This window comes from Sturnus vulgaris, chromosome 26 (assembly GCF_052056855.1).
Source record: "Sturnus vulgaris isolate bStuVul1 chromosome 26, bStuVul1.hap1, whole genome shotgun sequence".
NCBI classification, from domain to species: Eukaryota; Metazoa; Chordata; class Aves; order Passeriformes; family Sturnidae; genus Sturnus; species Sturnus vulgaris.
In genome coordinates, this window is record NC_142268.1 from 1,831,395 (window position 1) to 1,854,918 (window position 23,524).

Below are 23,524 nucleotides of genomic sequence, written 5' to 3' on the forward strand. Positions count from 1 at the left end.
AAGACCCAGTGGGATTCAGGTTATATTAAAAAAAAAAAAAAAACAAAACAAAAAAAAAACCCAGATTCACAAGCTGCAGTTTACTCTATGCAACATTTGTGTTTCAGATAAAAGAAACTTTCAGTACCTTAGGATTATACATGAAATTTCTTACAAGCAATACATTTTATCTAGAACATATAATACAGCTTATACAGTGTTTCCTGCAGATTATGCACTTGAGAAGCCACACAGAGCCTGGCCAGACACAAACAGATCTGTGGAGATCTGAAGGTGACGAAAATAATTTTACAACGATATAAACCAAGAATTTAGGATTTTTCTAAAAGCCTTTTTTTTTTTTTTTTTCCCAAAGGTTTCTATTAAACAGGGGTGGAGCCCAAGACCATCTTTAAGAGTTTGGCATGTCAGCCTTACTGAGTGCAATGGCCAACTCAAGGTCTTCTTGTTCTTGTCTCCTCAGCCGAGCCAATCTTTCCTGCTCTGCTTTTTCACTCTCACGTTTTGCCCAGGCCAGCTGTTGCTCCTCATTTCCAAACTAAAAAATAAAAAAAAAAAAATAAAATCAATAAATAAATAAAAAAATGAAAATGAAAATGGAAAATGAATTCATAAAGTTACCGAGCAGCTCGAAGGATTTATGCAAAAAAAAAAAAAATAAAATAAAATAAAATACAAAGAATCAGACTTATTTAATAAACAGCTCGAGTACACCAGGCTGTGTTAGGGCAATTCTAGGCTGACATAGAAATTCACTTACTGATTTCCTCATTTCATCCTTTATTGCCTTAATTTCTTCCTCCTTCACTTCCTCCCTTGATTTATTTCCTTTACTTCCTTACTTTATTTCCTTAGTTTCTTCCTTCTCCCACCTGGAAATTAACTCACAAGGGATTCCAAATCCCTGCATCTTTCACTCAGCTGGGTATAAAAACAGCCAAAAAAAAAAAAAAAAATCCTCCACGAGCACAAAAAAAAAAAAAAAAAGGAAGTGAATGGTTTGAAAGCACAGCAACTACAACCATTTTTCAGAATAAATAGCTGGTAAATTTAATAGTTATTTACTCTTGTGCAACTCCACAACAAAGAGTTTTATTGTGGTTTGATTGGTTCCTGCTAAGGATGAGGTGTTTGAGAATTGATTTTGGACACTGCTGACACGTGGGAAGTTTCATCACCAAATCCAAAGTTACCAAAAGTGCTTTTGTTGCTGTTCATAAAATACACATAGAGTTTCACCAGTAAGAAATAATGTGAGAAAAATCCAATTTACTTCAGCAAAGAACACTAAGAAAATATCACTTTATAACATTCAGCTCCTAAATCTATTGGGAGCTTCCCAAAATACAGGTACAGTGCAAAAAAATTACTTATATTCTAATATTTACCACTGAAGGATGTAAAGGTTTGCTTGTTTGAACTCCTTGAACAAAATCTGCAACTATTTTCTTGAAATCATAGCGATTTCAAATTCTATCTGTTGCCAGTTAATTTGAGCATTTGCTGAGGAGGAGGATAGGAACAGCTGCATGCAAATGTTTGCATTCAAGCCCATTTCTAAAATCTGCTTTGTGCTGTCTTTTGTTTTTGTTTTTGTTTTGGTTTTTTTTTTGTTTTTGTTTTGGGGCTTTTTTTGGAGTTTTTTTTTGTGCGTACGCGCGGGAAAACAATTTTATTTGAGGTTTTTTTTGTTGGTTTTTTTTGGGTTTTTTTTTTTTTAAAGAGAAAAATTTCAGCTGGATTTCTAAAATTCCTCGTGGCCCAGGACACGGTGACTCTGACACAGCTACACCTGCCCAGACCCACCTGAAATATTGACCTGAGTGTTCAAACCCAACCTGCAGTGCTGAACCCAGCCCAGGGCACAAACACCACGGGCTGGCTCCACCCCAGCCTCCTCCTCTGCTCTACTGTCTCTCTGTACTTTGAATTTTTCATGTATTTTTGAAATCAATTTGCCTATTTGAATTTCTTTCAACCCAAGCCCGATCCTCATTTGCTCATCATTTGATTTTATTTCATGATTTCTGAGATGATTTGCTGCAAAAAAAAAAAAAAAAAACCCAAACTTTTCTTCATGCAATATCTCTGCTTTCATTGCTATAAAAATTAAGATGAGAATCCCTGAGCATTTGAAATACAATAAAAGTGTCACACCTTTTGATATTTCATTTTTAAAATGGAGAGACCCTACTACAGTTCCTCATTTAAATAATGTCAGCTGATAGGTAAGATTGAAAAGCTCACTAAGATTTTAAAGAGATTATTTTTTTTTTTTTCAAGGTAAAGACAGATACAAATGGAAGCAGGAATTCTTGGTTTAGTCCAGGAATTTAAGTAGATCTGGGATGGAGAATGAATGGTTAATATTTTCAGAAATTCAAGACACTTTGGTCAAATTATCTGGGATATTTTTTTGATGTTGACAAACCAGTTTTATTTCTATAGCTTCCATTCTAGGATAAGGCTTCCAAAGTTTATGGGAGTCCCAATTATAACTTGTTTATGGGACACAAGTTATATTTTTGTGGTTAATAGTGCTGAGTGGAAAAAAAAAAAAAAAAGGAAAAATAAGCAAGTGATTCATTGGAAACAAATCTGGATGTGCCTTGGATATTACAAGTGGTTGGCACAAAGAACAATTTTCAGGAGATAACTCTCACCATTAAAGAGTGAAATAAATACAGAACAGCTCATCAATGCCACAGATTCTTGCACAGATTATCCACCAAAAGGTAATTTGCAGGTTAATTTAATACACTAACAATTTTTTTGCAGATCTCCAGCTTTCATCAAGTCTATAAATACGTGTCACACATGCAATTGCATTGAACTCTTCTTTTTCTTTCTTTTCTTTTTTAGAAGTGCAAAAAAGTACAGACCCAAGAGTAATCAAATCACAAAAAAAGCTCCATTAAATTGTGTGTACTGAATTACCAGTTGAGATAAAAAGCTGAGTCCAAAGTGTTCTGTTTCTTGGAAATTTAAATGCTTTCTGTTGGTAAAAAAAAAAAAAAGTGGCTTTTCTTGCAGCTGGAACCCAGAAATAACTGAAATCTGAGCTACCAAAAGACTGTTTTGTTCCAATGAATCATATTTAATGACAGCAACAAAGTTAAGAATGCAATGAAAATATATCCATCAACTCTGGGTGCACGGATTTGCCAGTGTGTCAAAAAAGCAGCAGATTTTCCTACTAAAATATAATTAAAATTCTCATGAACTTTCTTGCAACAGTCAAGGATTTGGGTTAAAAATCAGGTTGAGTTGATTATTCACTTCTACACCATTCTGTTCTCAGATTCCATGGATTCAAAGGAGATGTCAAAAACCTTCTGTAAGTAAAAGTGATTTTCATTTCCATTATGAGCAAAGTTTCCCAACCGTGAGGCAAAGAAATCACAATATTCTCAATGATTTCAAGGTGACTGGCACATTTAAAATATACAGAAGGATTAGGAATTGTCAAGTGTAGCAGCATAAATGTGTTATAGAAAAGGAAAAAAAAAAACCCCATGAAGTGAGGAGAAAAGGGATCAAATTTTCAGTCAAATTCAGTCAACACTTCCTTTTTTTTCTATAGGAGGAGAAATTAATTCAGAAATCTGATTTTAGAAATTATTTCATTTGATGAAATGCCATTGAACAGGATTTATTAAGTGCCTACTGCTCATTATCTCATTTTTCCTACTTGTTCCTTATCCTCTCAAGTTAATTTGAGATGAGAACCTGATGGCACAGCAAATTTGAGCCTGGAGCACCCACCAGGATTGGGATCAGAGATTTCAGTGAATCATTTGATACAAAAAAGCACATTTGAAATTTAAGAAACACAGTCTGGAAAGTCAGATGACAGTCATTCCATTCTATCATTTGTCTTTCATTGCAGGAAGAAATTAGATGTCGTTGAAGAAACTTCAGATGAAGCAAGTTTTGTGTCTTATTTTTATTAAGAATGTCACCAGTTTGTACACAATCAGAATGTAACTGTGCAAATCCCACTAGCTGTGGTCAAACAATACAACAAATCTTGAACTTGGGACGTTTCAAAAGTGATAAATTAAAACCCTGAGGCCAACTAAAGTCTGCAAAAGATGAACCCCAGCTAACAATATCAAATAGGAAAGTGATACACCTTTAAGATTAAGTAATAACTAGGAAAAAAAAACAAACAAAAAAACCCAAAACATTAAAAAGAAACGACCTGAAAGATTCAGCTTAAATGTTGAAAACTGACCTGTGCCCAGCAGAATTAAGGAACAGAGTAAGTTTGCAATTTTACTGCGTGGCAAAGTGAGAGAACAAAAATGTGAAAAAAAAAAAAAAAAAAAAAAAAAAAAAAAAAAGGAAGAAGCCCGAGGCTGTGCATGGAACAGATTTTATGCACTTTTGGAAGCAATAAGAACCACAGCACCATTGCATTGACAATGGTTCCCAATCCTAAAACCAAAGCCAGGCTTTGAAAACCCCAATATTTTTAATTGGAATGGGGACTTGGCTTTGTTTTCAGACCTCTGGAAGTGTTTTTTTTGGAGTTCAGTGTGGACTTTTCAATCTCGGTTCTATAAAACCATTTTGTTTGCTCTGTCTTTTCTACAGTATCAGTAAGAGGAATAAAATTCAGCAGCTAAATCTTCAATCTCTGTCTCATCTGTGTTTACCACATTCCATCATATACAGCAAATGTTGCAACAGGATTGTCAGAACTTTCTTTTACAAACAGTTACAAGAACTTATTAGAAACTTTCCCTTCAAGGATTTGCTTCTCAGCATATGGTGAAATTGCTCTAGAAATACGTTTTCATCGATTATTTTTGAGTCTTTACATCATTGGCCCCCCCCCCCCAAAAAAAAAAATCTGTTTACAAAATAGCCTCCATGCAACAAAAACAATACACAGATTCTGCTACAAAGAATTTGAGAGTAAAGGCACACTGCACTAAAATAATTTAAATGCACGTAAACCCTCGAAAATTCAGTATGAAACTTCTTTTTTTTTTTTTTTTTTTTATTGAAATAACGCCTTTTTATTACAGAAATATTAATACAAAAACAATGAGGACAGCATGAAGGTACTGAGAGACAGAAGCCAGGGAACAGCAGGTCTGCAGGTAAGACACAAAAAAAACCCAACAGAGATTGCTGCAAGCAGAGCAGAAAGTGGTTTGCTCAGAGACAAGGAACTTAACTTACAGAGCTGAAGTCTGCAAACCCCAAGGAAGTGTCTTTAGAAGTTTTACTTGAAGAGGAGGGAGCAAATGGATCTTTTCCACTAAATGGGTCCCCAAACCCCTTTTTACTCTGAAACAGGTCACTGCTGTCAGCCCCAAATGGTTGGAATGGATCATGGGGCTTGGGAAAATCTGCAGACCCAAGGTGGCTTACAGGAGTACTTTTACCTGGAAAGTTTAGGGAAAAAAAAAAAAAAAAGAAAAAAAAAAAAAAAAAAAAAAAAGGAGAAAAAGAGAAGTTACTTACCATGGATAATGCAAAGATCTGAAATAGGAAACTGTGCTGACACACTTTAGCATCATCCATCCTTCTTGGGGTGGGTGAAAATTTAATCAAATATAATGGTTTTAATTTCTTGATGCAGTTTATCTAAAACAGTTGTTTTATTTAAATGAATTTATTATCTCATACACATACACGACTAAATATTAAGATCATCAAGATTTTAAATGATGAAAGCTATTATAAAGATATTTGGTCAGAAAAAAATTGACAAGTGTGACTTTGATTTTTCCAGGATCAGCTATATTTCAATTTAAGTTTGGTATTATATAGAAGACAAAATAAAAAAGATAAGTTAAATAGGACTAAAGATAAGTTAAATAGGACTAAAGAGTAATTTAGCTGTCACTTTATAGAATGGCTGCATTCTGCTTTTTTTCCCTGGAACTGGTTTATCCTTCTACCACCACAAAGAAAAGGTGGCTGATTAAGAAATCACCTCTCTCTGGGGTGTTTGCTCCACAACCCACCAAATTTTTTGTAGGTGACTGTTTGTTCTTCTATTCCACCCCAACAACAAATGAAACCACAGGAATTACTGTGTATGCTCATAAATAATATGCTTATTTTTAATTGGTTGCAATTAAAACCTCAATAGTTGATTTTTAATTCTCTTTGCCAAAAGGCTATTTCGTGAGGTCAAATAACTAAACAGATAAATATGTGTCTCCTCCTTCCACCCAACCTTAAAAAAAAAATTAAATTTCTTTCTCCTGACAGGTATTCATCCAGCTTCCAGGGAAAATATTCCTTGGGTGAACATTCTGGATTGCAATGTGTACTTGATGAAGGAAAATCTAGAAACATTCTTAAAATAAACAAATACTTACAACTTCCTGAGTAATAACCAGAATTCCATACATTATTTGCAGCAATAGAGCTGTTTTGAAATGTCCAATTCTTTGAACTATAATTTGATAAGAATCTTAGAATTTATTCCCATGATTGTATACATACTAGGAAAGCACAGAGAAATGGAATCAACCCCCAAATTTCAGAGTGCACTTGGCACATGGGAGCTTTCCAGAAAGTATTTTTGTAAATGTTTATGAACTTCATAACACGCTCAGAATGGTGGAAATACTTTTTATCAAAGGGAAATAAAGATCACCAAACTTACACTAAATAAATGAACTTTGCAGCAAATTCCAGTAAATCCCAGCTCACTTTTTTCTACCCAAAAAGACTGAGCTGACCTCCAGTCCCTAAACTCAGAGGCACACGTGGGACAGGGGAGATGAAAGAATTTGGGTGCACAGGGAACTGAGGAAATGAGGTTTGCATGGAGCTGAGGAAATCGTGCAGACTCTCATTAGGACAGTGCCAACGTTGGGCTTGGATGAAATTCAGGCACCACTGGCAGGCAGTGAGCTGCAGAGAAAAGTGGGAAGCAAGGAACAGCCCAGTCGAGCAAGCAGACAAAGAGAGAGAGGAATGAAAACCAAGGCATGTGCAGGAGGAGATAGAAATGGATTTGTTTTGTCCTGAGATTGTTCAAGGGGAACCTGATCATGGTCTTGCAAGTCTTCCATCTGTGGAAAAACGTGAACAGATTTCGACTGGACCAAAAGAGAATCACAGCAGACAATCCTCAACATTTTAAAAACTTAAGGATACTCCAGAGTTCCCAGGCAACTTATCACATTCATAGAGTTGGAAAGGAACCCACAGGGATCATCCAGCCCAACCCCTGGCCCTGCACAGGCACCACAACAATTCCCCCCTGTGCCTCACTCAGAGCGTTCTCCAAACACTCCTGGAGCTCTGGCAGCCTCGGGGTCACGACCATTGCCACGTTACCAACACAGCCACGAGGTTTGAGAAAGTTTCCAGAGACAAGCCTGGCTCAGCTGCCTTGAAGCCAGAAGGTAAAGGAGATCTCTCAAAGCTCAGTGCAGCACTGCCCTGCACATGCTCCAGCCCGGGTGACAGGTGTGACACACGGATCCCCAGGGCAGCAATCACCTGTGTGACACCTGAGGACAGGCAGAGCAGGCCAGTGCTCTGTCCTTCATGGAAGGAAGTGACACAAGGCACAGGAAATTGCTGTCCCCACAAGCACAGACCCTCCCTCACCCCAACCTGCCTTTCCTTAGGCCTCTTGAGTGTCACACTTTCCTCGTGGTCTCCAGATCTCACCACTGCCATCCCATGCCAGGGGACACACAAACCTGGCAAGGCACGAGCAACTCAGCATTTTGCACGTTCCACCTAAAAGAGCAACTTATTTTAACTTGTTTTAAATCAGAGAATTCCAGAATGGGTTTGGGTTGGAAGGCACACCTTAAAGCTCCTCCAGCTCTAATTCCCTGCCATGGGCAGGGACACCTTCCACAAGACAGAGTTGCTCCAAACTCCATCCAAACTGGCCTTGGAGAATTACAAAGAGAATAAAAATATCTGCATTTCTAACTTCTGGTCAAGTCAAAACAAGAGCCCTCTACATTATTTCTCCTTCCTCTATTATTGCCATTTACCAGCGAGGGAATTCCCCTCACACTTCCACTCTGCATTGCACAAAATCAATTTGGATTAATGGAGGCAAAACCGACCCATTTTAAGCTGCCCTTTTCTTAGGTTGAATCTTCTGCAAGAAAAACCACTTTGTGGAACTGGTGACTGTTAACACAAATGCCAAGTTTGCAACGTATTTGCTCAGCAAGCCTGGCTTTTCTGGGTGGCCTGTTTAAGGGGTTTTTTTTTGCACAAAGCCCTGGGTGGTTTTGAACCTGCACAGAGCATCAGGGTTTCTCCTGCTTCATCTTCACAAAAGAATCACTTTGTTGTAGAGGAAATGCCACTGTGTAATGAGAGTTACTGCTAATGATATTGAAAGCTTTCATTTTTATATAAATGAGTGCCATTTTCTTCAGATTTTTACACGTTGAAGAATAAAGTAAGGTGATAACTTTTCTATTTTGCAAAAAAAAATAAAATAAAGTGAGAGGGAAACCCTTATGCAATCAGGTTGATCTTTTGCAGGGCAATTTTAAGGGCAGAACCTACTCTGAACACATCAACCCCAGCATGCACAAGAACCCTCGAGGAGCCCCACAATCAGAGAACCTCCCAAGCTCAAGAGATGCAGGAGAACCATCAAGCCCAACTCCAAGTCCAAATCTTTCTTTTAATGCCCTTTGTACACGGTTTACAGTTTGCTTTATCCTGCCACACTCTGATAGAAGTTTGTTTGGTCCAGTTAGATGTTCAAATTTACACATTTATTAGCCACAGGTTAGTAATAACACCACCAGCATTATGTTTCTGATGTTTTTGCTGACTTACAACAAGTGTAAGTCTCCCATTGTAGTGAGTGTACACTTAAATATTTTTGGAGTCCCATCTTCAGTGTGTCAAGAACGTGGGTGCAGAATTTTCTACAATGTGAAGCAAAAGTACCCAAACCACAGTAAAAGTTTGCCAGCTGTACTGATGGGCATTGGTAAAATTGCAATACTGCAAAATATAGATTGCATGAATCTTCCATTTGCTGGAAAATGTTGCATTTTTACATGGCTCTGCTCACCATTCTGAGACATGGCAGGCAAACAGTTGTAACCCTCACTTGGTTTTTCTGCTAATAGTTTCAGGGAGGGGGGGAAAAAGTTCAGAAAAAAAGCAAAACAGGTCCTATTCTGAAACCACAGCAGTTTCAGCAGTTACCAACTGGTGCACCCAAACCACACTGAGAGTCACTTCAGCAAAAAAAAATGATGAACAAAATGGTTTACCACAGCAAATGCTTGTTACTTAAACTGAACTCCACCCATACAAAGGGTTTATCTAGTTTCATACCCCACAGCAAAATTGAGTTTGGAGGGCTGAGATCTATATTTCAAAGCAAATAGAACCTCAGTGATAGGATGCAAACACAAATTTTTTGTCTTGCTGAATTACAAGATATTGTCAACAAAGTGAAGTATTTAGAGCTGTCTCAATATTCTGTTTCAATGCTTAGAAGAGGATCTTGCTGAATGATGAGAAGCAGAATTTTTCCTGCCTTGGAAGCTTGGATGGATCACACTCATGGGCAAAAGGGACAGAGTGGAAATGACACAACTTTAAACTCTCACTAAACAAGGGCTCCTTTCCAGGAAACTTTCTAAACTGAAAAATATCCTTTAAGAAGTCAAAAGTTGTGCTGCAGAGGATAAGGAGTGATAGGGTGAGTGAAGTCCATACCTGTGATTATACCTGAGCATAAAATCCCAGCATTTCCACCTCTCGGGTTTTTCACATGGCAGAAGAAGCCTCAGGTGCCTCCCAGCACATCTTTCTCTTGGCAGCTTACCAAATTTACATCTCATTTCCAACTTACTTGGCATGTTTTCCACCATTCTGTTAAGATTATCCAGCTCCTTCAGTGCTTCATAACCTTCATAAACTGAAGAAACTCACAGAAAAATGATTACCAGTTTCAAACTTTGCCTGAAGGTTAATTACATTAAACTCAATTTTCTACAGAATACTTGGAGGTCTTTGTCTTCAACAGGGGCTATTTCTGTGCTGTGGTTCAAACTCAACTATTTGATGATAACGTTCTCTGCAAAAAAATCACAACATGTTTTTTGTAACAGAAGGGAGAAGTTTCCCTCAGAAGAGCTTTTGCTTTTGCACCTTGAGTGCACGGAAAACTTTTAAGCTTAAGAGAAATATTCTGACAATCTACAAACTCCTTGAAAGGTGAGAAATCGTTCCACGTTCAGCCCAAAAATTTGCTGTGTGAAAAGAGCTTCTGGACAAGCTCTTTCAAACATCAGAACTGAAATATCTTTATTGTGAGAGGCCAGCATAAACAAGAGAATCAAAGCGTGAATGGAATTTTTAGCTTGTGGCCAGGGCAGGTGCTCCACCCATGAGTCATTTATCCTACACAACAAGGGATGCCTGTGCTCTAATGCAACTGTCAGGTCTTCTAGAAGGCATGAAAAATAAAAGAGCTTTTCCTGTCAGTCACAACTTTGAGGCTGATTTTCTCACTCTCGACTGCAGATAAGGGGAACAAATAACAGGTAAACAGGCAGCATGAGACTTGTGAATAACTCAGGGTGCTGAAAAAGTTCTAAGGAAACAGGTGTGTAGCATCACACAGAAAAAAACATCCCAACTCTCCTGTGATCTCACATGAGTAAAGGACAGAACTCTAGACCAAATGGTTGATCCCCAAAACTTCAATAAATCGACACGATTCAGTTAAATCTAAATTAAATTAAAGGAATTCTATTACATCTTTTTTTTTCTGATTAACACAATCCTTTCTTTTGTTCCTAACACCTGATTACATCCATTATACCTCACATGGCTTCTTTATTTAAAAATTGATCTGACTGAATACATCGAGCAAATTTCTACGTGGGGACACTGTACATGGTGCAAGCAAAATAAAAAAAATTTAAAAATTCCACAAAACTGTGATGTGTTTAAACAGTAACTACTGACAAGACACGATTTTTCTTTCAAGAACTGAACTCAGTACATGCACAAGACAAAGCATTCAGATTTTGGCCTGCATTTATAAGGAAGACACTGAATAAATTGTGAAGTCTCAATTTTGATCTGGTTGAGACAATGAAGACACATCTTAGGCAAACAAACTACTAAACTCCTTTTATATATCCAACTCAAAAAATGCAAACATCTAAGCTTTCTTTACCTCACTGGGTGCCAACACGAGGTCAATGTGCACTGCCACTGCTCTTGGGCTGCCTTAAAGATGAAAAATAAGTCTAAAATTGCAAAAACAGTCAAACCATAAAATGCCTTAAATTTAGAGAAGTGACACATACAAAAAAAAAAAAAAAAAAAAAAAAAAAGAACTATATTTATCGTTGACATGAAGGAGGAGGAAGCATCAAACACAAAGGAAGGGAGCAGCAGAAACTGCACAAACATTGCCTGCACTGCCTTGATCTGGGCCAGCAGCTGCTGACACACAGAAGGAGCAAGAAACTTCTGAAATGGTCCCAGAGGTACAAAAGAAACCCCCCCAAAGAGTGAATTTAAAATTTCCAGTTGGATAATCCTGGTCCAGGGAAAGCTGGAACTTGTTTGCACATGTGGAATTATTTGCTCACTAAAGCTTTGAGGTCCCAGTGCCATCAGAACCTTTCAGGATCCCTCCGTGACCACGAGCACTTCAGGGGGAAAAATCTTTGTGCAATTTTCCTTGCAAGCTCCCTGCACCACAGGAACACAATAAAATGATGCTCTGCTGGTAATTCTTGCACTTGTAGCTTCCCTGGGGCTGACAACAACCTTCTGCAGCCACGAGTCTAAGGACAGGCAATTCCCAAATTTGGGAATCAGTGTTTCTGTAGATGATGGATTACAACATCCAGCTCAGCTAAAAGTTTTCAGATTGGTTCAATAAACACAATATTAAGATTCTGAAGTCCTGTTAAGATCTTAGAGCTCTGACCCCTTTTCATGTTTTTAAGCTGCAAACAGGTTCAGATATCGTTTATCAGCCAACTGGCAAGATGAAACAACAGGAGTTGATCAGCCAGATTTTGCTTGAATCAGCCTTTTCTGTCTTTTTTGGTAGGATAGCAAAATACATCTAGCAGTCCTGTAATTAGTGACTTTGTGACATACTGAACCCTAACACCTTGATTGATTAAATTTATTATCAGTAACATCATTACTATTATTTTGTAATAATTTCTAGTCACTCAAACACTGTGCAAACCTTTGTGTTTGCCCTGAGGTCTGGAGCTTCACAGAACCAGGGATCTCTCAGGGATCAGGGTCACGTTTCCTAATCCAAGGTAGGCTATTGTCCCTCATTTCTTCCAGTATTTTAACATTTCAAAACCCTAGCAAGTAAATAAAAACACTGTGAGAACAAAACTGAAGCCCTTAACACAAAAGGTTAACACAGAGGTGTTAACCACTAACCTCTGAAATGCCAATATTCAGTTGCCATCATAACCCAGAGCTACAAAAAATAAACGGATCACAAAACAAAGCTGAAGTTTTTGACAAACTCTCCATGTGCAGTCTCAAATAGTAATTCACCAGTGGAATTTATTTGAATACCTGTATTTCCAATAGCAGCTAAGTAACTCCACTGATTTATTTCTTAGAGGGGATGAATTCAATTTGTTATTCCTTTAAATTTACTCAGAGTGGTTGTGGACTCCTCATCCCTGGAATTGTTCAAGGCCAGTTTGGATGGGGCTTGATCTGATCTGCTGGAAGCTGTCCCTGCCCAAGGCAGGATGATCTTTAATGTCCCTTCCAACACAAATCAGGCTGAGATTCTATAATTCTATATATTCCAAGTTACATTGTGTTTTTCTGCTATTTACATATTGGCACCTCAAAGGAAAACTGATTTTTTTCAGTGCATTAGCACTTCAGAAGTTCTCTAGCAATATTAATATTCACTACCTCTCTTAACCACTAATATACAATAACATAATAGAAATCACAACATCTACACAGCATTTACCTTTTTTTAAAAAGGTAGCATGTTAAAGTAATTGTGTTTATTAAATAAGCATGGCAAGAAAGAAGCACACTGAAATTGAAAGTGTATTTTCTTCCTGTGTTTTTAGGACTTCTATTCTTTCAAGGTTAAAAAGGTAAAAACCACTACAAGCAAGCAATAAAAATTTAGAAAAGCTTGAAGGTTTCACACTGCTCTGTGGTGAAGGTTCTACCATTAATATCACAGAACTCCAGAACGGTTGGAGTGGGGAAGGATCTTAAAGCTCATCCTGCCATGAGCAGGGACACCTTCCACTGTCCCAGGGGGCTTCAGGACTCACCCAACCTGGCCTTGGGCACAGGAATGGGGAAGCCACAGCTCCTCTGGGCAATCTGTGTCAGCCTCACCACCCTCAGACAGAAGAATTTCTTCTCAACATCCCCCCTAGCCCTATTGTCTGTCAGTGTGATGCCATTCCCCCCCTTGTCCTGTCACTTCAGGCTCCTGTGAATAGTCTCAGGATTTCCACCTTTCTGCAGGGCTCCCTTCAGGTATTGGAGTGCCACAGTTAGGTCATCCCAAAGATTTTCTTTTCCAGGTTGGAAAAATCCCAATTCTTTCAGCTCTTCCTCATACCAGAACTGTTCCATCCCTCTGATTGTCTTGGTGTCTGTTGGTCTTGCTCCAACAGGTTCATGTCCCTGCTGTGCTGGACACTTTAATGGTCCCTGAGCTTGAGGACTCATTGCAAAATCTCTTCTTCCTGAGAGTCTCAACATCTCTGTCTCCAGTGATTCTGAATGATTCAAGCATCCTCCACTGCTCCTCAGTGAGCACTGCTTGCCCCTTAAACTCAAATTTCTTTCTAAATACCTCTCTTGGAATCTGGAAATTCCACCAGGGATGGGCTTGTCTTGTCTGTAATCCCTCCTAACTGAGCATGTTTCTGCAGCAAGGGAAGAGTGCTGCCAATGCAAGTCACAGAAACACTGAGGGTGCCACTCTGGAGGCTTCAGGGTGATTTTTACATGAGAAGCCATTTTGAACCTACTGCCAGTTCTAGGGTTCTCCATGCATCCTGAAATTCGGGTACTCCATCCATCACTCATGGAATGAGGATTAAGGCAGAACCATATTCATCCAAGAATTTGTTGATGGCACCAAATCCTGTCTCTCAGCTTCTCTGGCAACCACGTGCACCTGGACCATCATTAGTCGAGCAGGGCTGGTAACATTTGTTTGGAGAATGCCAACTAATACCTGGTGAGCCCAAGTGTGCTGTATGCTCTCATTTTAGTCCTGTGCAGGAACACTGAGTGGTGCACATGGAGCATATGAATGCACCAGCAGTTCTGTAGGCACTAAAGCATCTCTCTGACACTTGGCTGTGAGTTACCTCTCCCATCCCCAAGGAAACCTACAGGAATACCAACGGTAAAACCCAGGACAACAAAAGGCATCACTGGGAACCCATTGTAACCTACAACTCGACGTCCCCCTTGGCAGCCAGGTCACACTCTCCTGCTGCAGAGCTGATTTGATGGGGCAGGAATTCTCATGTCTCCAAGGGCACAGCAAAGGCAGACAGAGCAGCACGCAGCTCAATGCCTGCATCTTCTCCTCTCCTCCCATCCTCAAAGCACAGCATCAGCGAGGCAGGGCACGACCTGCTCTAACAGGAGGGCTCGAGTGTTTCTTGTCCTCCCTGGATACAGAGTGGCTTCCTCCAGCAACTCGAGGGCCTGACAAAGAGCCCAGAGCATAGAGAGTAGTGTGTCAGATGCTTGTCAGTAGTGGTTAATCTCACTGGTTAACAGCGCTGCTCTAACCGCAATGTGGAATGCATGGGGCTGCATTGAAAGGAAGTGGTAAGGGTGGGGCATAAGCTCTAAGTCCCACGATCAAAGCACTAGAACGTTTTACTTATAACCCAATCACTGACACCCACACAGCAACTTCCTGTACTTTAAAAAAAAAAAAAAAAGAAGAAAAAAAAAATAAAAAAATCTGTTTCTCCCTTTCTGTAATCAACAACTTTTACCTAGAAACTAGTTAGAGGACAAATTCTGGCTGATTTCAATCTGCACATCGCAGCAGGAAACATAATTTTTAATCTGTGAGAACCTACAAAAGCCACTTTAACTGACAGGTTTCAGTCTACCAGTTCTTTCAGATTTTTTTATCCTTAATTACACAGAAGTCCAATAAACCCTGAGAACATGCATAAGAAATATAAAGCAACTAGAAGTTTAAGAGTGCTGCACACCACAGGCAGTCCTTTGCCAGATGATAAAATGTACTTATAAATCTACAAAACTCAGCAATGTTTTAGGGGAGTTTGAAAAAAATAACGTGCAGTGGAATGTAGATCCTTGTCACGGGGCACCTTTGTTTAAAAATGTTGAGATACTTTACTATTATTTCCTTTTTGTTTATCACAGCTCATCACACAAAGCACTGGCATTTCTTCACTGCTTTTTGTGCATTATTCAAAGAATAATAATGCTCCTCTCCAAAGAAACCTGCAAGTTCTCCAGTAGCACCTGGTGAACATCAAATTATTCCAGCCAAATCCTAGGGGAGCCCTATGAAACCCAATGTCCATTAGGAAATTCATGGAGATTAATACCTTCCTGCAGAAAAAAAACCATGCATGCACTCTCTCTTGAGGATTTCCATTAGAACTGTCATGTCAGAAGAGCTAAAGAAATTTTTCTTGGCTGATCTGCCTCAACCTAAAGAGAATCTTAAACCATGTATGGGCTAGAGATGGTGATTTTCCAAATCTTTTCATGGAACAGTAATTTGGAGCTTTGAGGTCCAATGGTATCTAGGTTTGCTGCTTCTCCTTGCTATTTTCTGCTGAGATTCAGGGATTTATTAACCTTTCTCCAATTCTCTTTAAAGATTCTACACTCAACCTCTAAACAGTTATACTGAAAAAATACACTAACACAGTATTTTACCATAAAAACAAACATGAGATTTCTCTTGGACCAAGCAAGGATGAGATCAGGACTTTGAAGCATCTGAAAGATCTTGACAGACTGGTCAACAACAGAGTAAGAAAGAAGGAAAATGATTTATAATGAACGAAACAAGCATAAGGCTGAGATTCTACCCAAGATACAACGAATGAAATAATCTCATGATTGTCATGCCCTCTCTTAATCTCAGTATTCAGGACGGGAAAGATCCAGATCTGAAGGGTGCCTAATCCATGCCACACACAATAAGGGTTTGCCTATCCCTGCCTGATAGTACCAACCACAGAAAGCTGTGAACTGAACTGTGTGCTAATACACTTCGATCACAGCTACTCCTCAACGTTCCAGCCGTGAAAAAACCCAAATATCAACTAAAAACAAACAAACCAACTGAAAGAACCAACCCATTTTCACTTTACAAGCAGCAAACAGGTGAGGAGGATGTGTAGGACCAGACCTGATGACCCACTGCAATCCTGCTGCTGCCAACCCTGGCAGCAGCAGAGAAGTTTCTCTACACGCTGTGCAAAGATTGTGTCCAGAGCCTGGATGTGAGAGCAGCTCCCCTGAACCACAAACTCCTCTTAGAGATCTTTCCAGGTACACCTGAAGGCCTTTTGCTCTGACCATCACTACATGGTAAACAGAGGTCGTGTCCAAAAGGCTCCGTTATGGACCTGCAAGTTCCTCGTGAAGGATTTGGATTTGGGACTGGAAGGCAGACTAAGTGTGGTGATGACACACAGTCAGGAGGAGCTGTTGCCTCCTTTGAAGGCAGACATGTGCTGCAGAGAGATCTTGACAAAGGAAAGGGAGGGGCAATCCCCAGTTTAACATGTCAAGTGCCAGATCCTGCCCCTGGACAGACTGGGGAACAAGAGGCTGTGGAGCAGCCATGTGGAAACGACCTGGGGGTCCCTGGTTGGTGGCAACTTGGATCTGAGTCACCAGTGTGCCCTGGCAGCTCAAAGCAGCACCAAGAACTGGAGGGCACCAGGCCCAGCATCACCAGCTGGGCACGGGAGGGAATTGTCCCACTCTGCTCTGCACTGTGGTGGCCACACAAGACCAGAAGGATCCAAAGGTGCTGGAGAGTGTCCAAAGGAGGGACACGGAGCTGGGGAAGCTCTGAGGAGCAGCTGAGGGCACTTGGCTCGTTCAGCTGGAGCAGAGGAGACTGAGGGGAGACTCCTCGGGGGCTGAGGGTCTGCAGAGGGGCAGGGGCTGAGCTCTGCTCTGGGCCAGGGCTCAGGGAATGCTGGAGCTGTGCCAGGGCTTGGCATGGAGCTCAGGGAAAGGTTCTTCCCCCAGAAGGTGCTGGGGCACTGAAGAGGCTCCCCAGGACAGGAGTCACAGCCTAGAGGATGTCAGAGCTCAAGAAGTGTTTGGATAATGCTTTCAGCCAGAGGGTGAGACTGTTGGGGTGTCCTGTGCAGGGCTCCATCATCCTTATGGGTCTCTTCCAATTCAGGACATGCCATGATTTTAAATGCAGCCCTGGGAAGGGGTTTGAACCCTTTAAGTGAGGCAGAAATAAGATGCACAGCTCCATGGGCGTCTGTCATGACAGGAAGAAAGAGCCAAGTTTATTCACAAACACACTTGGTTTTATAGCAGGACTGCAACTCCCAGAGCAGAGAAAAGGTGATTGGTTCAGAGAGAAGACACCCCATTGCCAGGGCCTGGGCACACACCACAACAGGGGTTTGATTTTGTTATTAATTCCTTTTTATTTTGACCAAATCATCACCCTGGGAGAAATTCTCCCTAGCCTTGAGCTGGACCAGCTCATGGGCTGGGAACAGAGCTGAGAAGCTCCAGCCTGGAATATTTTTCAGGCTGTAATTTTCTTACTTTCTCAATATGTATCCCACATTTAAGTGTTTCCCTGCTCCTATGTTCAGCTCCAAGGGTTTGCTCTGCCTTTTTTTACATGAAAGAATGAGACTTAAAGCCAAACCCTTCATTCATCTGCACAAAACAGAGACCCATGGGCAAGGTGGGAACTGTGGCACACTTTGGTCCAGGACATTGTGCAATCCCTCTGTGGATTATCAGACAATATTTGCATGTCACATGCAGAAAAGCACCAAATCAGGGATAATCAGGAACAATCTCTGGTGGATCCTGTTTATAGTTTCCACTCTCAACTGTCTGGGAAATCAGACAGTTTGCAATGCTCTGCAAAAATATTTCTGTTTTCTAATTGACTGAGGAGGTTTGAGAACAAGTAAAGTTTTCTTTTAGAGCATTTTGCACCTGCCTACTAAAATGCAACCAAACCACAAAAGTGTTTTTCAATATTAAACCCCCCTCCCCCCAAACAGAAATAACAGTTTTACTAAAAAGAGTACACATATGGAACAGAAAGGCAAATTACAGGTTTGTCTGGTAATAACTTGCATTTATTCATCCTTCAGAAAGATCTTTATCACTTAGTTGTTGTTTTTTTTAATTAAACAGACCAATAAGAAAGGCAAGAAACAACGGAAGTTTCTTGTTTGTTTGCTGAGCCCATTCTAACACACGTTTATGCCTCTATCTCTTGCTACAATCACACTATATTACTATATAATTTCTCATGCTTTAAGTAACCACTGAAGATTGCCTTAGTTGTGGAAGGAAGGGAGGAGTAGAACTGCATAAGCACATGCATTTGCTTTTTAAAAAAAAAAAAAAAAACCCTGTTGTTTCCTCCTTAGTCTATTTTATCATAACAACATTTGCTTTTGGTAGATCAGAGGAACCTCACAAATACTGAATCTCCTTCGAAGGGGGGAAGAGACACACTTGAAACACTTCTAACCAACTGATTAAACACTGAGTGCACGTGGCTAAATTAAAAACATATTAACACAGCTGAATATTCACCCAATTCCTCGATATGTACAAAAGAGGGAATGGGGACACAGAAATCCAAAAATCCCTCGTGTAGGTGACTCAGTGCTCACCTTTGCTGATACCATTACATTGCATTTGCTAAGAATAATCACAAGGAATAGAAAGCAACCACATATAAGAGATTACATCGGTATATTTAGTATTTATTTGAATCATCCAGCTTTTGTTGTTTTTTTGAACCAACTGGAAGTTCCCTCTTAATATCAACTGAACTCTTAACACTGCTGCTAAAAGGAGACTTGAAACTACATGGCTTCAGTTCTTTAAACAGTTTCACTGGTAGCTGAATAGCTTGAAAACAACTCCAATAAAAAGAGAAATTGAAGCTCCACTAAAACAGATCTTATTTTCAATTCATGACATTTATGGATCTCCCAGATTTCCACCAATAATGGACTTGAAGCAGAAAAAAACAAAAGCCATATATATTCAGGAAGTGTTTTCTGTTTAATTCATGCAGTAATGTGCAAATACAAGAATGATCCTACCTGGACAGACAGATCAGGACAGCTCTGTGTGCCCTGTCCTTGTTAGTATCCAGTGGAGGATGCCTCAGGAAGAACATCAAAACAAAATAAAGATGCAGCCACAGTCAGACTGCCTTGCTGCTCAGCTACAAAAGAGCCAGAGCCAGTATTTTGAATTTTGGGATATTCTGTTGCCTCTGTTTCTTCTGTGAATTATGGAGAGGTTTTTTTTTTTAAGACCATTTAAACTTTTTTTGCATTCACCGTTTTCTCTGGCGAACATAGAAATAAACCCTAAATTTAGATTGCCATATAAAAACAAACCTCTTTATTTTAAAGATGCCATTTACTGATCTCATGTGTTGCTGACTTAGAAAATACAGGGTTTTTTCCCTGCCAACATGTGATTTTACAGATCTGTCATTGCACTCTCTCATCATCTGTTTTCCAGTTTGAAGAGTTTCAGTCTGGTTTACTGCTAATTTTGTCAATTTACTGATAACTTCATATCTTCCTCCACGGTTGAAATCTAAGATATACAATAGACTCTCAACTTGTTCTTACATCCAGCAATACACTGTGAAGTGAAAGAAGGAGCTTTTAAAAGAAGAAAATCTCCTTACCACTGGGTGGCTTGGGTCGTGGAGGGACATTTTTCTTCGGGGGTAATGCTGGGGTGTCTGATTTGCTTTTGAAAGGGTCATCTGTGAATCCTGCTCCTCCAAAAGAGGAGGCAAAGGGATCTGAAGCTATTGACTAGAAAAAAAAGAAAAGAAAAAAAAAAGGATGTAAGCACACTGTAGAGCACCTGTAAAGTCAATTAAAAGCATTAACTTCAAAACCTGAGGGCAGATGTGCAGAATTGTCAGGGGTGTAGGAGGTGAATGCCCAGTGACAGAGGTCCTGAGATGCCATTTACATTCAAAACACTTTATGCTCTTGATCATTTAAAGTAATTCTAGAAATTTTTAGTGCTAGCAAAAAAGCTGATGAGAAAATAAAAGGAAGTAAAACTACTTTTTACTATTTGGCAATGAACAGTCATCCCACAGCCTGACCCTCACTGTGATAAACAAAACCATGACAAAACCTGGAAAAACACAGCAGAAAGGATAACTTTATTCCAAGCTTTTCTCAAGTTACACACAGGTATTTGACTTTTTAGCAAAACCTTAGGGAATATCCAAAAACATGTGTTTAAATCTTCCTGTGTTCAGATGGCTCTTCTAAAGGACACTGCTATAAATTAAAAAGTGCACAAGAATTATGCCACGCAGGGAAATTTATCACTGTGAAATGAAAAAAGAGGAGTTTTGTGAACAAAGGTAAAAATCACAGTCAAACCTTTGCTAAAATTTCTACCTCAAGCCAGCTGTTGTTGCCATCTAGTGGAGAGCTAAAACCCTCTCCAAAATAATAAAAGTTAGGGGAGAAAAAAAAAAAAACACCACCAAGAAATGTAATTAGTCCAAGTGAAATGATAACCTATTTTATTTTTATTTTTAACTGTGTTCAAGTGTTACTGCAGAAGTCATGTCAGGAGTTGGGCACTGATGTAAACTACAAATTCCAAACTCCACCTCAGGAAAGTGAAGAGCAAGACCTTAGCAATTATCCATTTCTTTTTCATGTGTGTCCTGAACCTTTTTATTCACCTGCTATTTAAAATGAACATAAATTGCTCATTTAAAGCATGGGAGAGAGTGACTGATTGTTAAGAGTGGTGTAAGGTTTGTTTACATATATTTAGTAGTGCAGTGTTTTAATAATTAATAGTTGGCCTCAATCTCAGAGGCTTTATCCAACTTTAATGATTTTATGACAAATTTAGAAACAAGTCTGGATACTTACTAGGAAGTAACCAAGAAGCAAATTCCAGGATCTAGACAAAGGCTGGACACTGAAATATATTAATATTTGCAACAACTACCTCTTCTTACAAGTTAAAACTACAAGTTAATTACTTTTCCAGATCTGGTATTTGAAAATATTTGTGAAAAGTTTATTTACCACCTACTGAATCTATCAGTCTTAGTAAGACTTTGCTGTATCTGACATGGTTGGAAAATTTTTTGCTATACAACTTTGGAAAAAAAATGAATAAAACCAGATTGTCACCTGAAAAGTTACAATCATATCACACTCTTTAATAAAGTGTCTGTACATTCATTTTTAAAATGACAGTTGCTTTTCTTTTAACCTTTACCTTTGACATCTGACTGAAGTCTGCAAATCCCTCACCACCACTGAAAGCACCACTTCCAAATGGATCCAGTGTTCCAAACGGATCTGGAACAGATATGCATGAAAAAAAAAATGTTATTTTTCAATCACACTAAAGAATTACCAGGAATGCTTGGTGGTGCCAACGAAGCACAAAACTAGGCAGGTGATTAAAAAACACCTGCATTTTCACCTGCCATGAGATGTTAAAAGAGAATTCCACAAAACAACAGGTGTTCTACCAGTTGTTTGGAGGGAAAATTCGAGAAGGAAAAAGTGACACAAACAATGCCACAAAGTCTTCATGAACTGCAACAAGACCACGAGGCTTTTTGCCAACAGTTCACAAGATTCTTTATTCTCAACTCTTACATTTGATTCTTCTTTCATAAAAAGATAACTCCTTATACATCTTCATGTGAAAAAGTTTCTTTTCTTACCTGGACCTTTTGAAGAGATACTGGAAGATGTAAAAGGATCAGTGCTTTCAAAAGGGTCAGGCTAAATAAGAACAGATATACATAATTATTTTTTCTGCTGGACTGCACACTTACCTTTTCATGCCTATCAAAATCTCTTGCTTTAAGACAAATAGTTTCCAATTTCAGAGCACTCTATTCAGTGGACAGAGTAGGATAAAATCAATTGATTATATGAAATTTACATTATTAGTGCATTTGGCTATTGATAACCTTGAACACAACACCAGATACCTACAAGTGAGAAGAGCATCCCACTGAAATATATGCAGCATGAGTTACCAGGGCAAAATATGAAAAAAAATATGAAAATACAGAAGTGTTTAAGCAACAGAGACAGAATTTTCAGGCCATGCATTAATATTATTATTAATTCAGGGATTCTGTACACTGCTTCTTTTTAAACAGATGGTTTTAACAGCTGCTCTTCAGTTTGACAAGTCAGCTTTTATTTAAGTCCAAACTTATAATGCAAGACAAACTTTCCACCGATTGAAACTGGGCTTGTGTAGCAACACTTAATGAATTGCATAAAGTGAGGAAAAACCAAAAAATTCATGTTTTCCCCCAAAGAAGCACACACATGTACACCAGGACAGCCTAGAACTGTGACTGTGGCTCTAACAAGAGTGCTCTGTGCAGTTTCTCCACTTTGCTGGCTCCAGGGTCTGCTGAAGTCTCAGGAATCCTTGAGCCAGAGCATTTCCATCTCATTTACCATGTGGCTGCACAAATCTATGGGGTGGAAGGGAATGCTGCAATGAGTGGGTGCTGCTGGCTGGAAGTTCCCAAAAGAGAGAAAAAAAAATCTCCACCTAACTGTAGCTTCATGGTGAATGCACCTCATTTATCATGGAACCAGAGAGAACACTGCTGATTGCCCTGACCATCCATACTTACATCTTAAGAATGCAATTAATGATATTTCATCAGTTAGGCAAAAAGTATTTTGTGTTGTTTCACTCTTTTTAGCTTTCACACAACAAGCTTGTCAATAGTAAAGAAATCTATTAAGTGTAGATTTAAAAATTACTGACCTTTGAGGGTAAAGTGGGGGGTTTTGTGAATGGATCTGAGGTAAATGGGTCACTCTTCACCTGTTTCTTGAAGAAATCCTCAGGGGCAGAACTACGAAATGGGTCACTTTCCTTAAAGGGATCTCCTCCAAAGGGATCTAAAAGGAGCATGAAAAGGCAAATAGAATGTAGCACTAGTGTGTCTATAAAGAACATTTTCTATTTGACTCCACACTCACTGATAGAATTTTTCTTACACAAACACAGTGTTTTGGTAAACCTGACAGAATTTCCAGAGACCTCTCTACAGAGGGTATTTACTAAGTTTGAATGAGTACATGTCTATGTGAAGCTTTCAGACTAAATAATGAGTTACACACTTCTCATTAAACAAATTGATTCTGAATGCACATCCTGTTGGGTTTCTATGTCCCCACATGCAAACCAAAAATCTGAAGCCAGGGAAACCTTTATGCTTCCTTCATTATTTCTAAATCTTTGTGTT

At 39.2% G+C, this 23,524-nt stretch overlaps 1 protein-coding gene across 5 annotated transcripts in view; it reads right to left on the bottom strand.

Annotated features, from left to right (window-relative positions):
- Positions 1-241: 241 nt before the first annotated feature.
- Positions 242-23,524, bottom strand: part of EPS15L1 (epidermal growth factor receptor pathway substrate 15 like 1) — a 42,276-nt gene continuing 18,993 nt past the window's right edge. For 2 of the 5 annotated variants that reach the window (XM_088178989.1, XM_014882998.2), the window contains 6 exons: positions 23,101-23,177; positions 21,965-22,025; positions 21,508-21,590; positions 19,925-20,057; positions 5,194-5,399; positions 242-538 (listed from right to left, as the gene is read on the bottom strand). In XM_088178989.1, coding sequence (XP_088035115.1) covers positions 392-538; positions 5,194-5,399; positions 19,925-20,057; positions 21,508-21,590; positions 21,965-22,025; positions 23,101-23,177 — 707 coding nt within the window. In that variant the 3' untranslated portion in view covers positions 242-391. Of the gene's footprint in view, positions 539-5,193; positions 5,400-19,924; positions 20,058-21,507; positions 21,591-21,964; positions 22,026-23,040; positions 23,178-23,524 lie in introns of all 5 variants that reach the window. The other 3 variants (XM_014883000.2, XM_014882997.2, XM_014883001.2) reach the window with 2 other exon arrangements.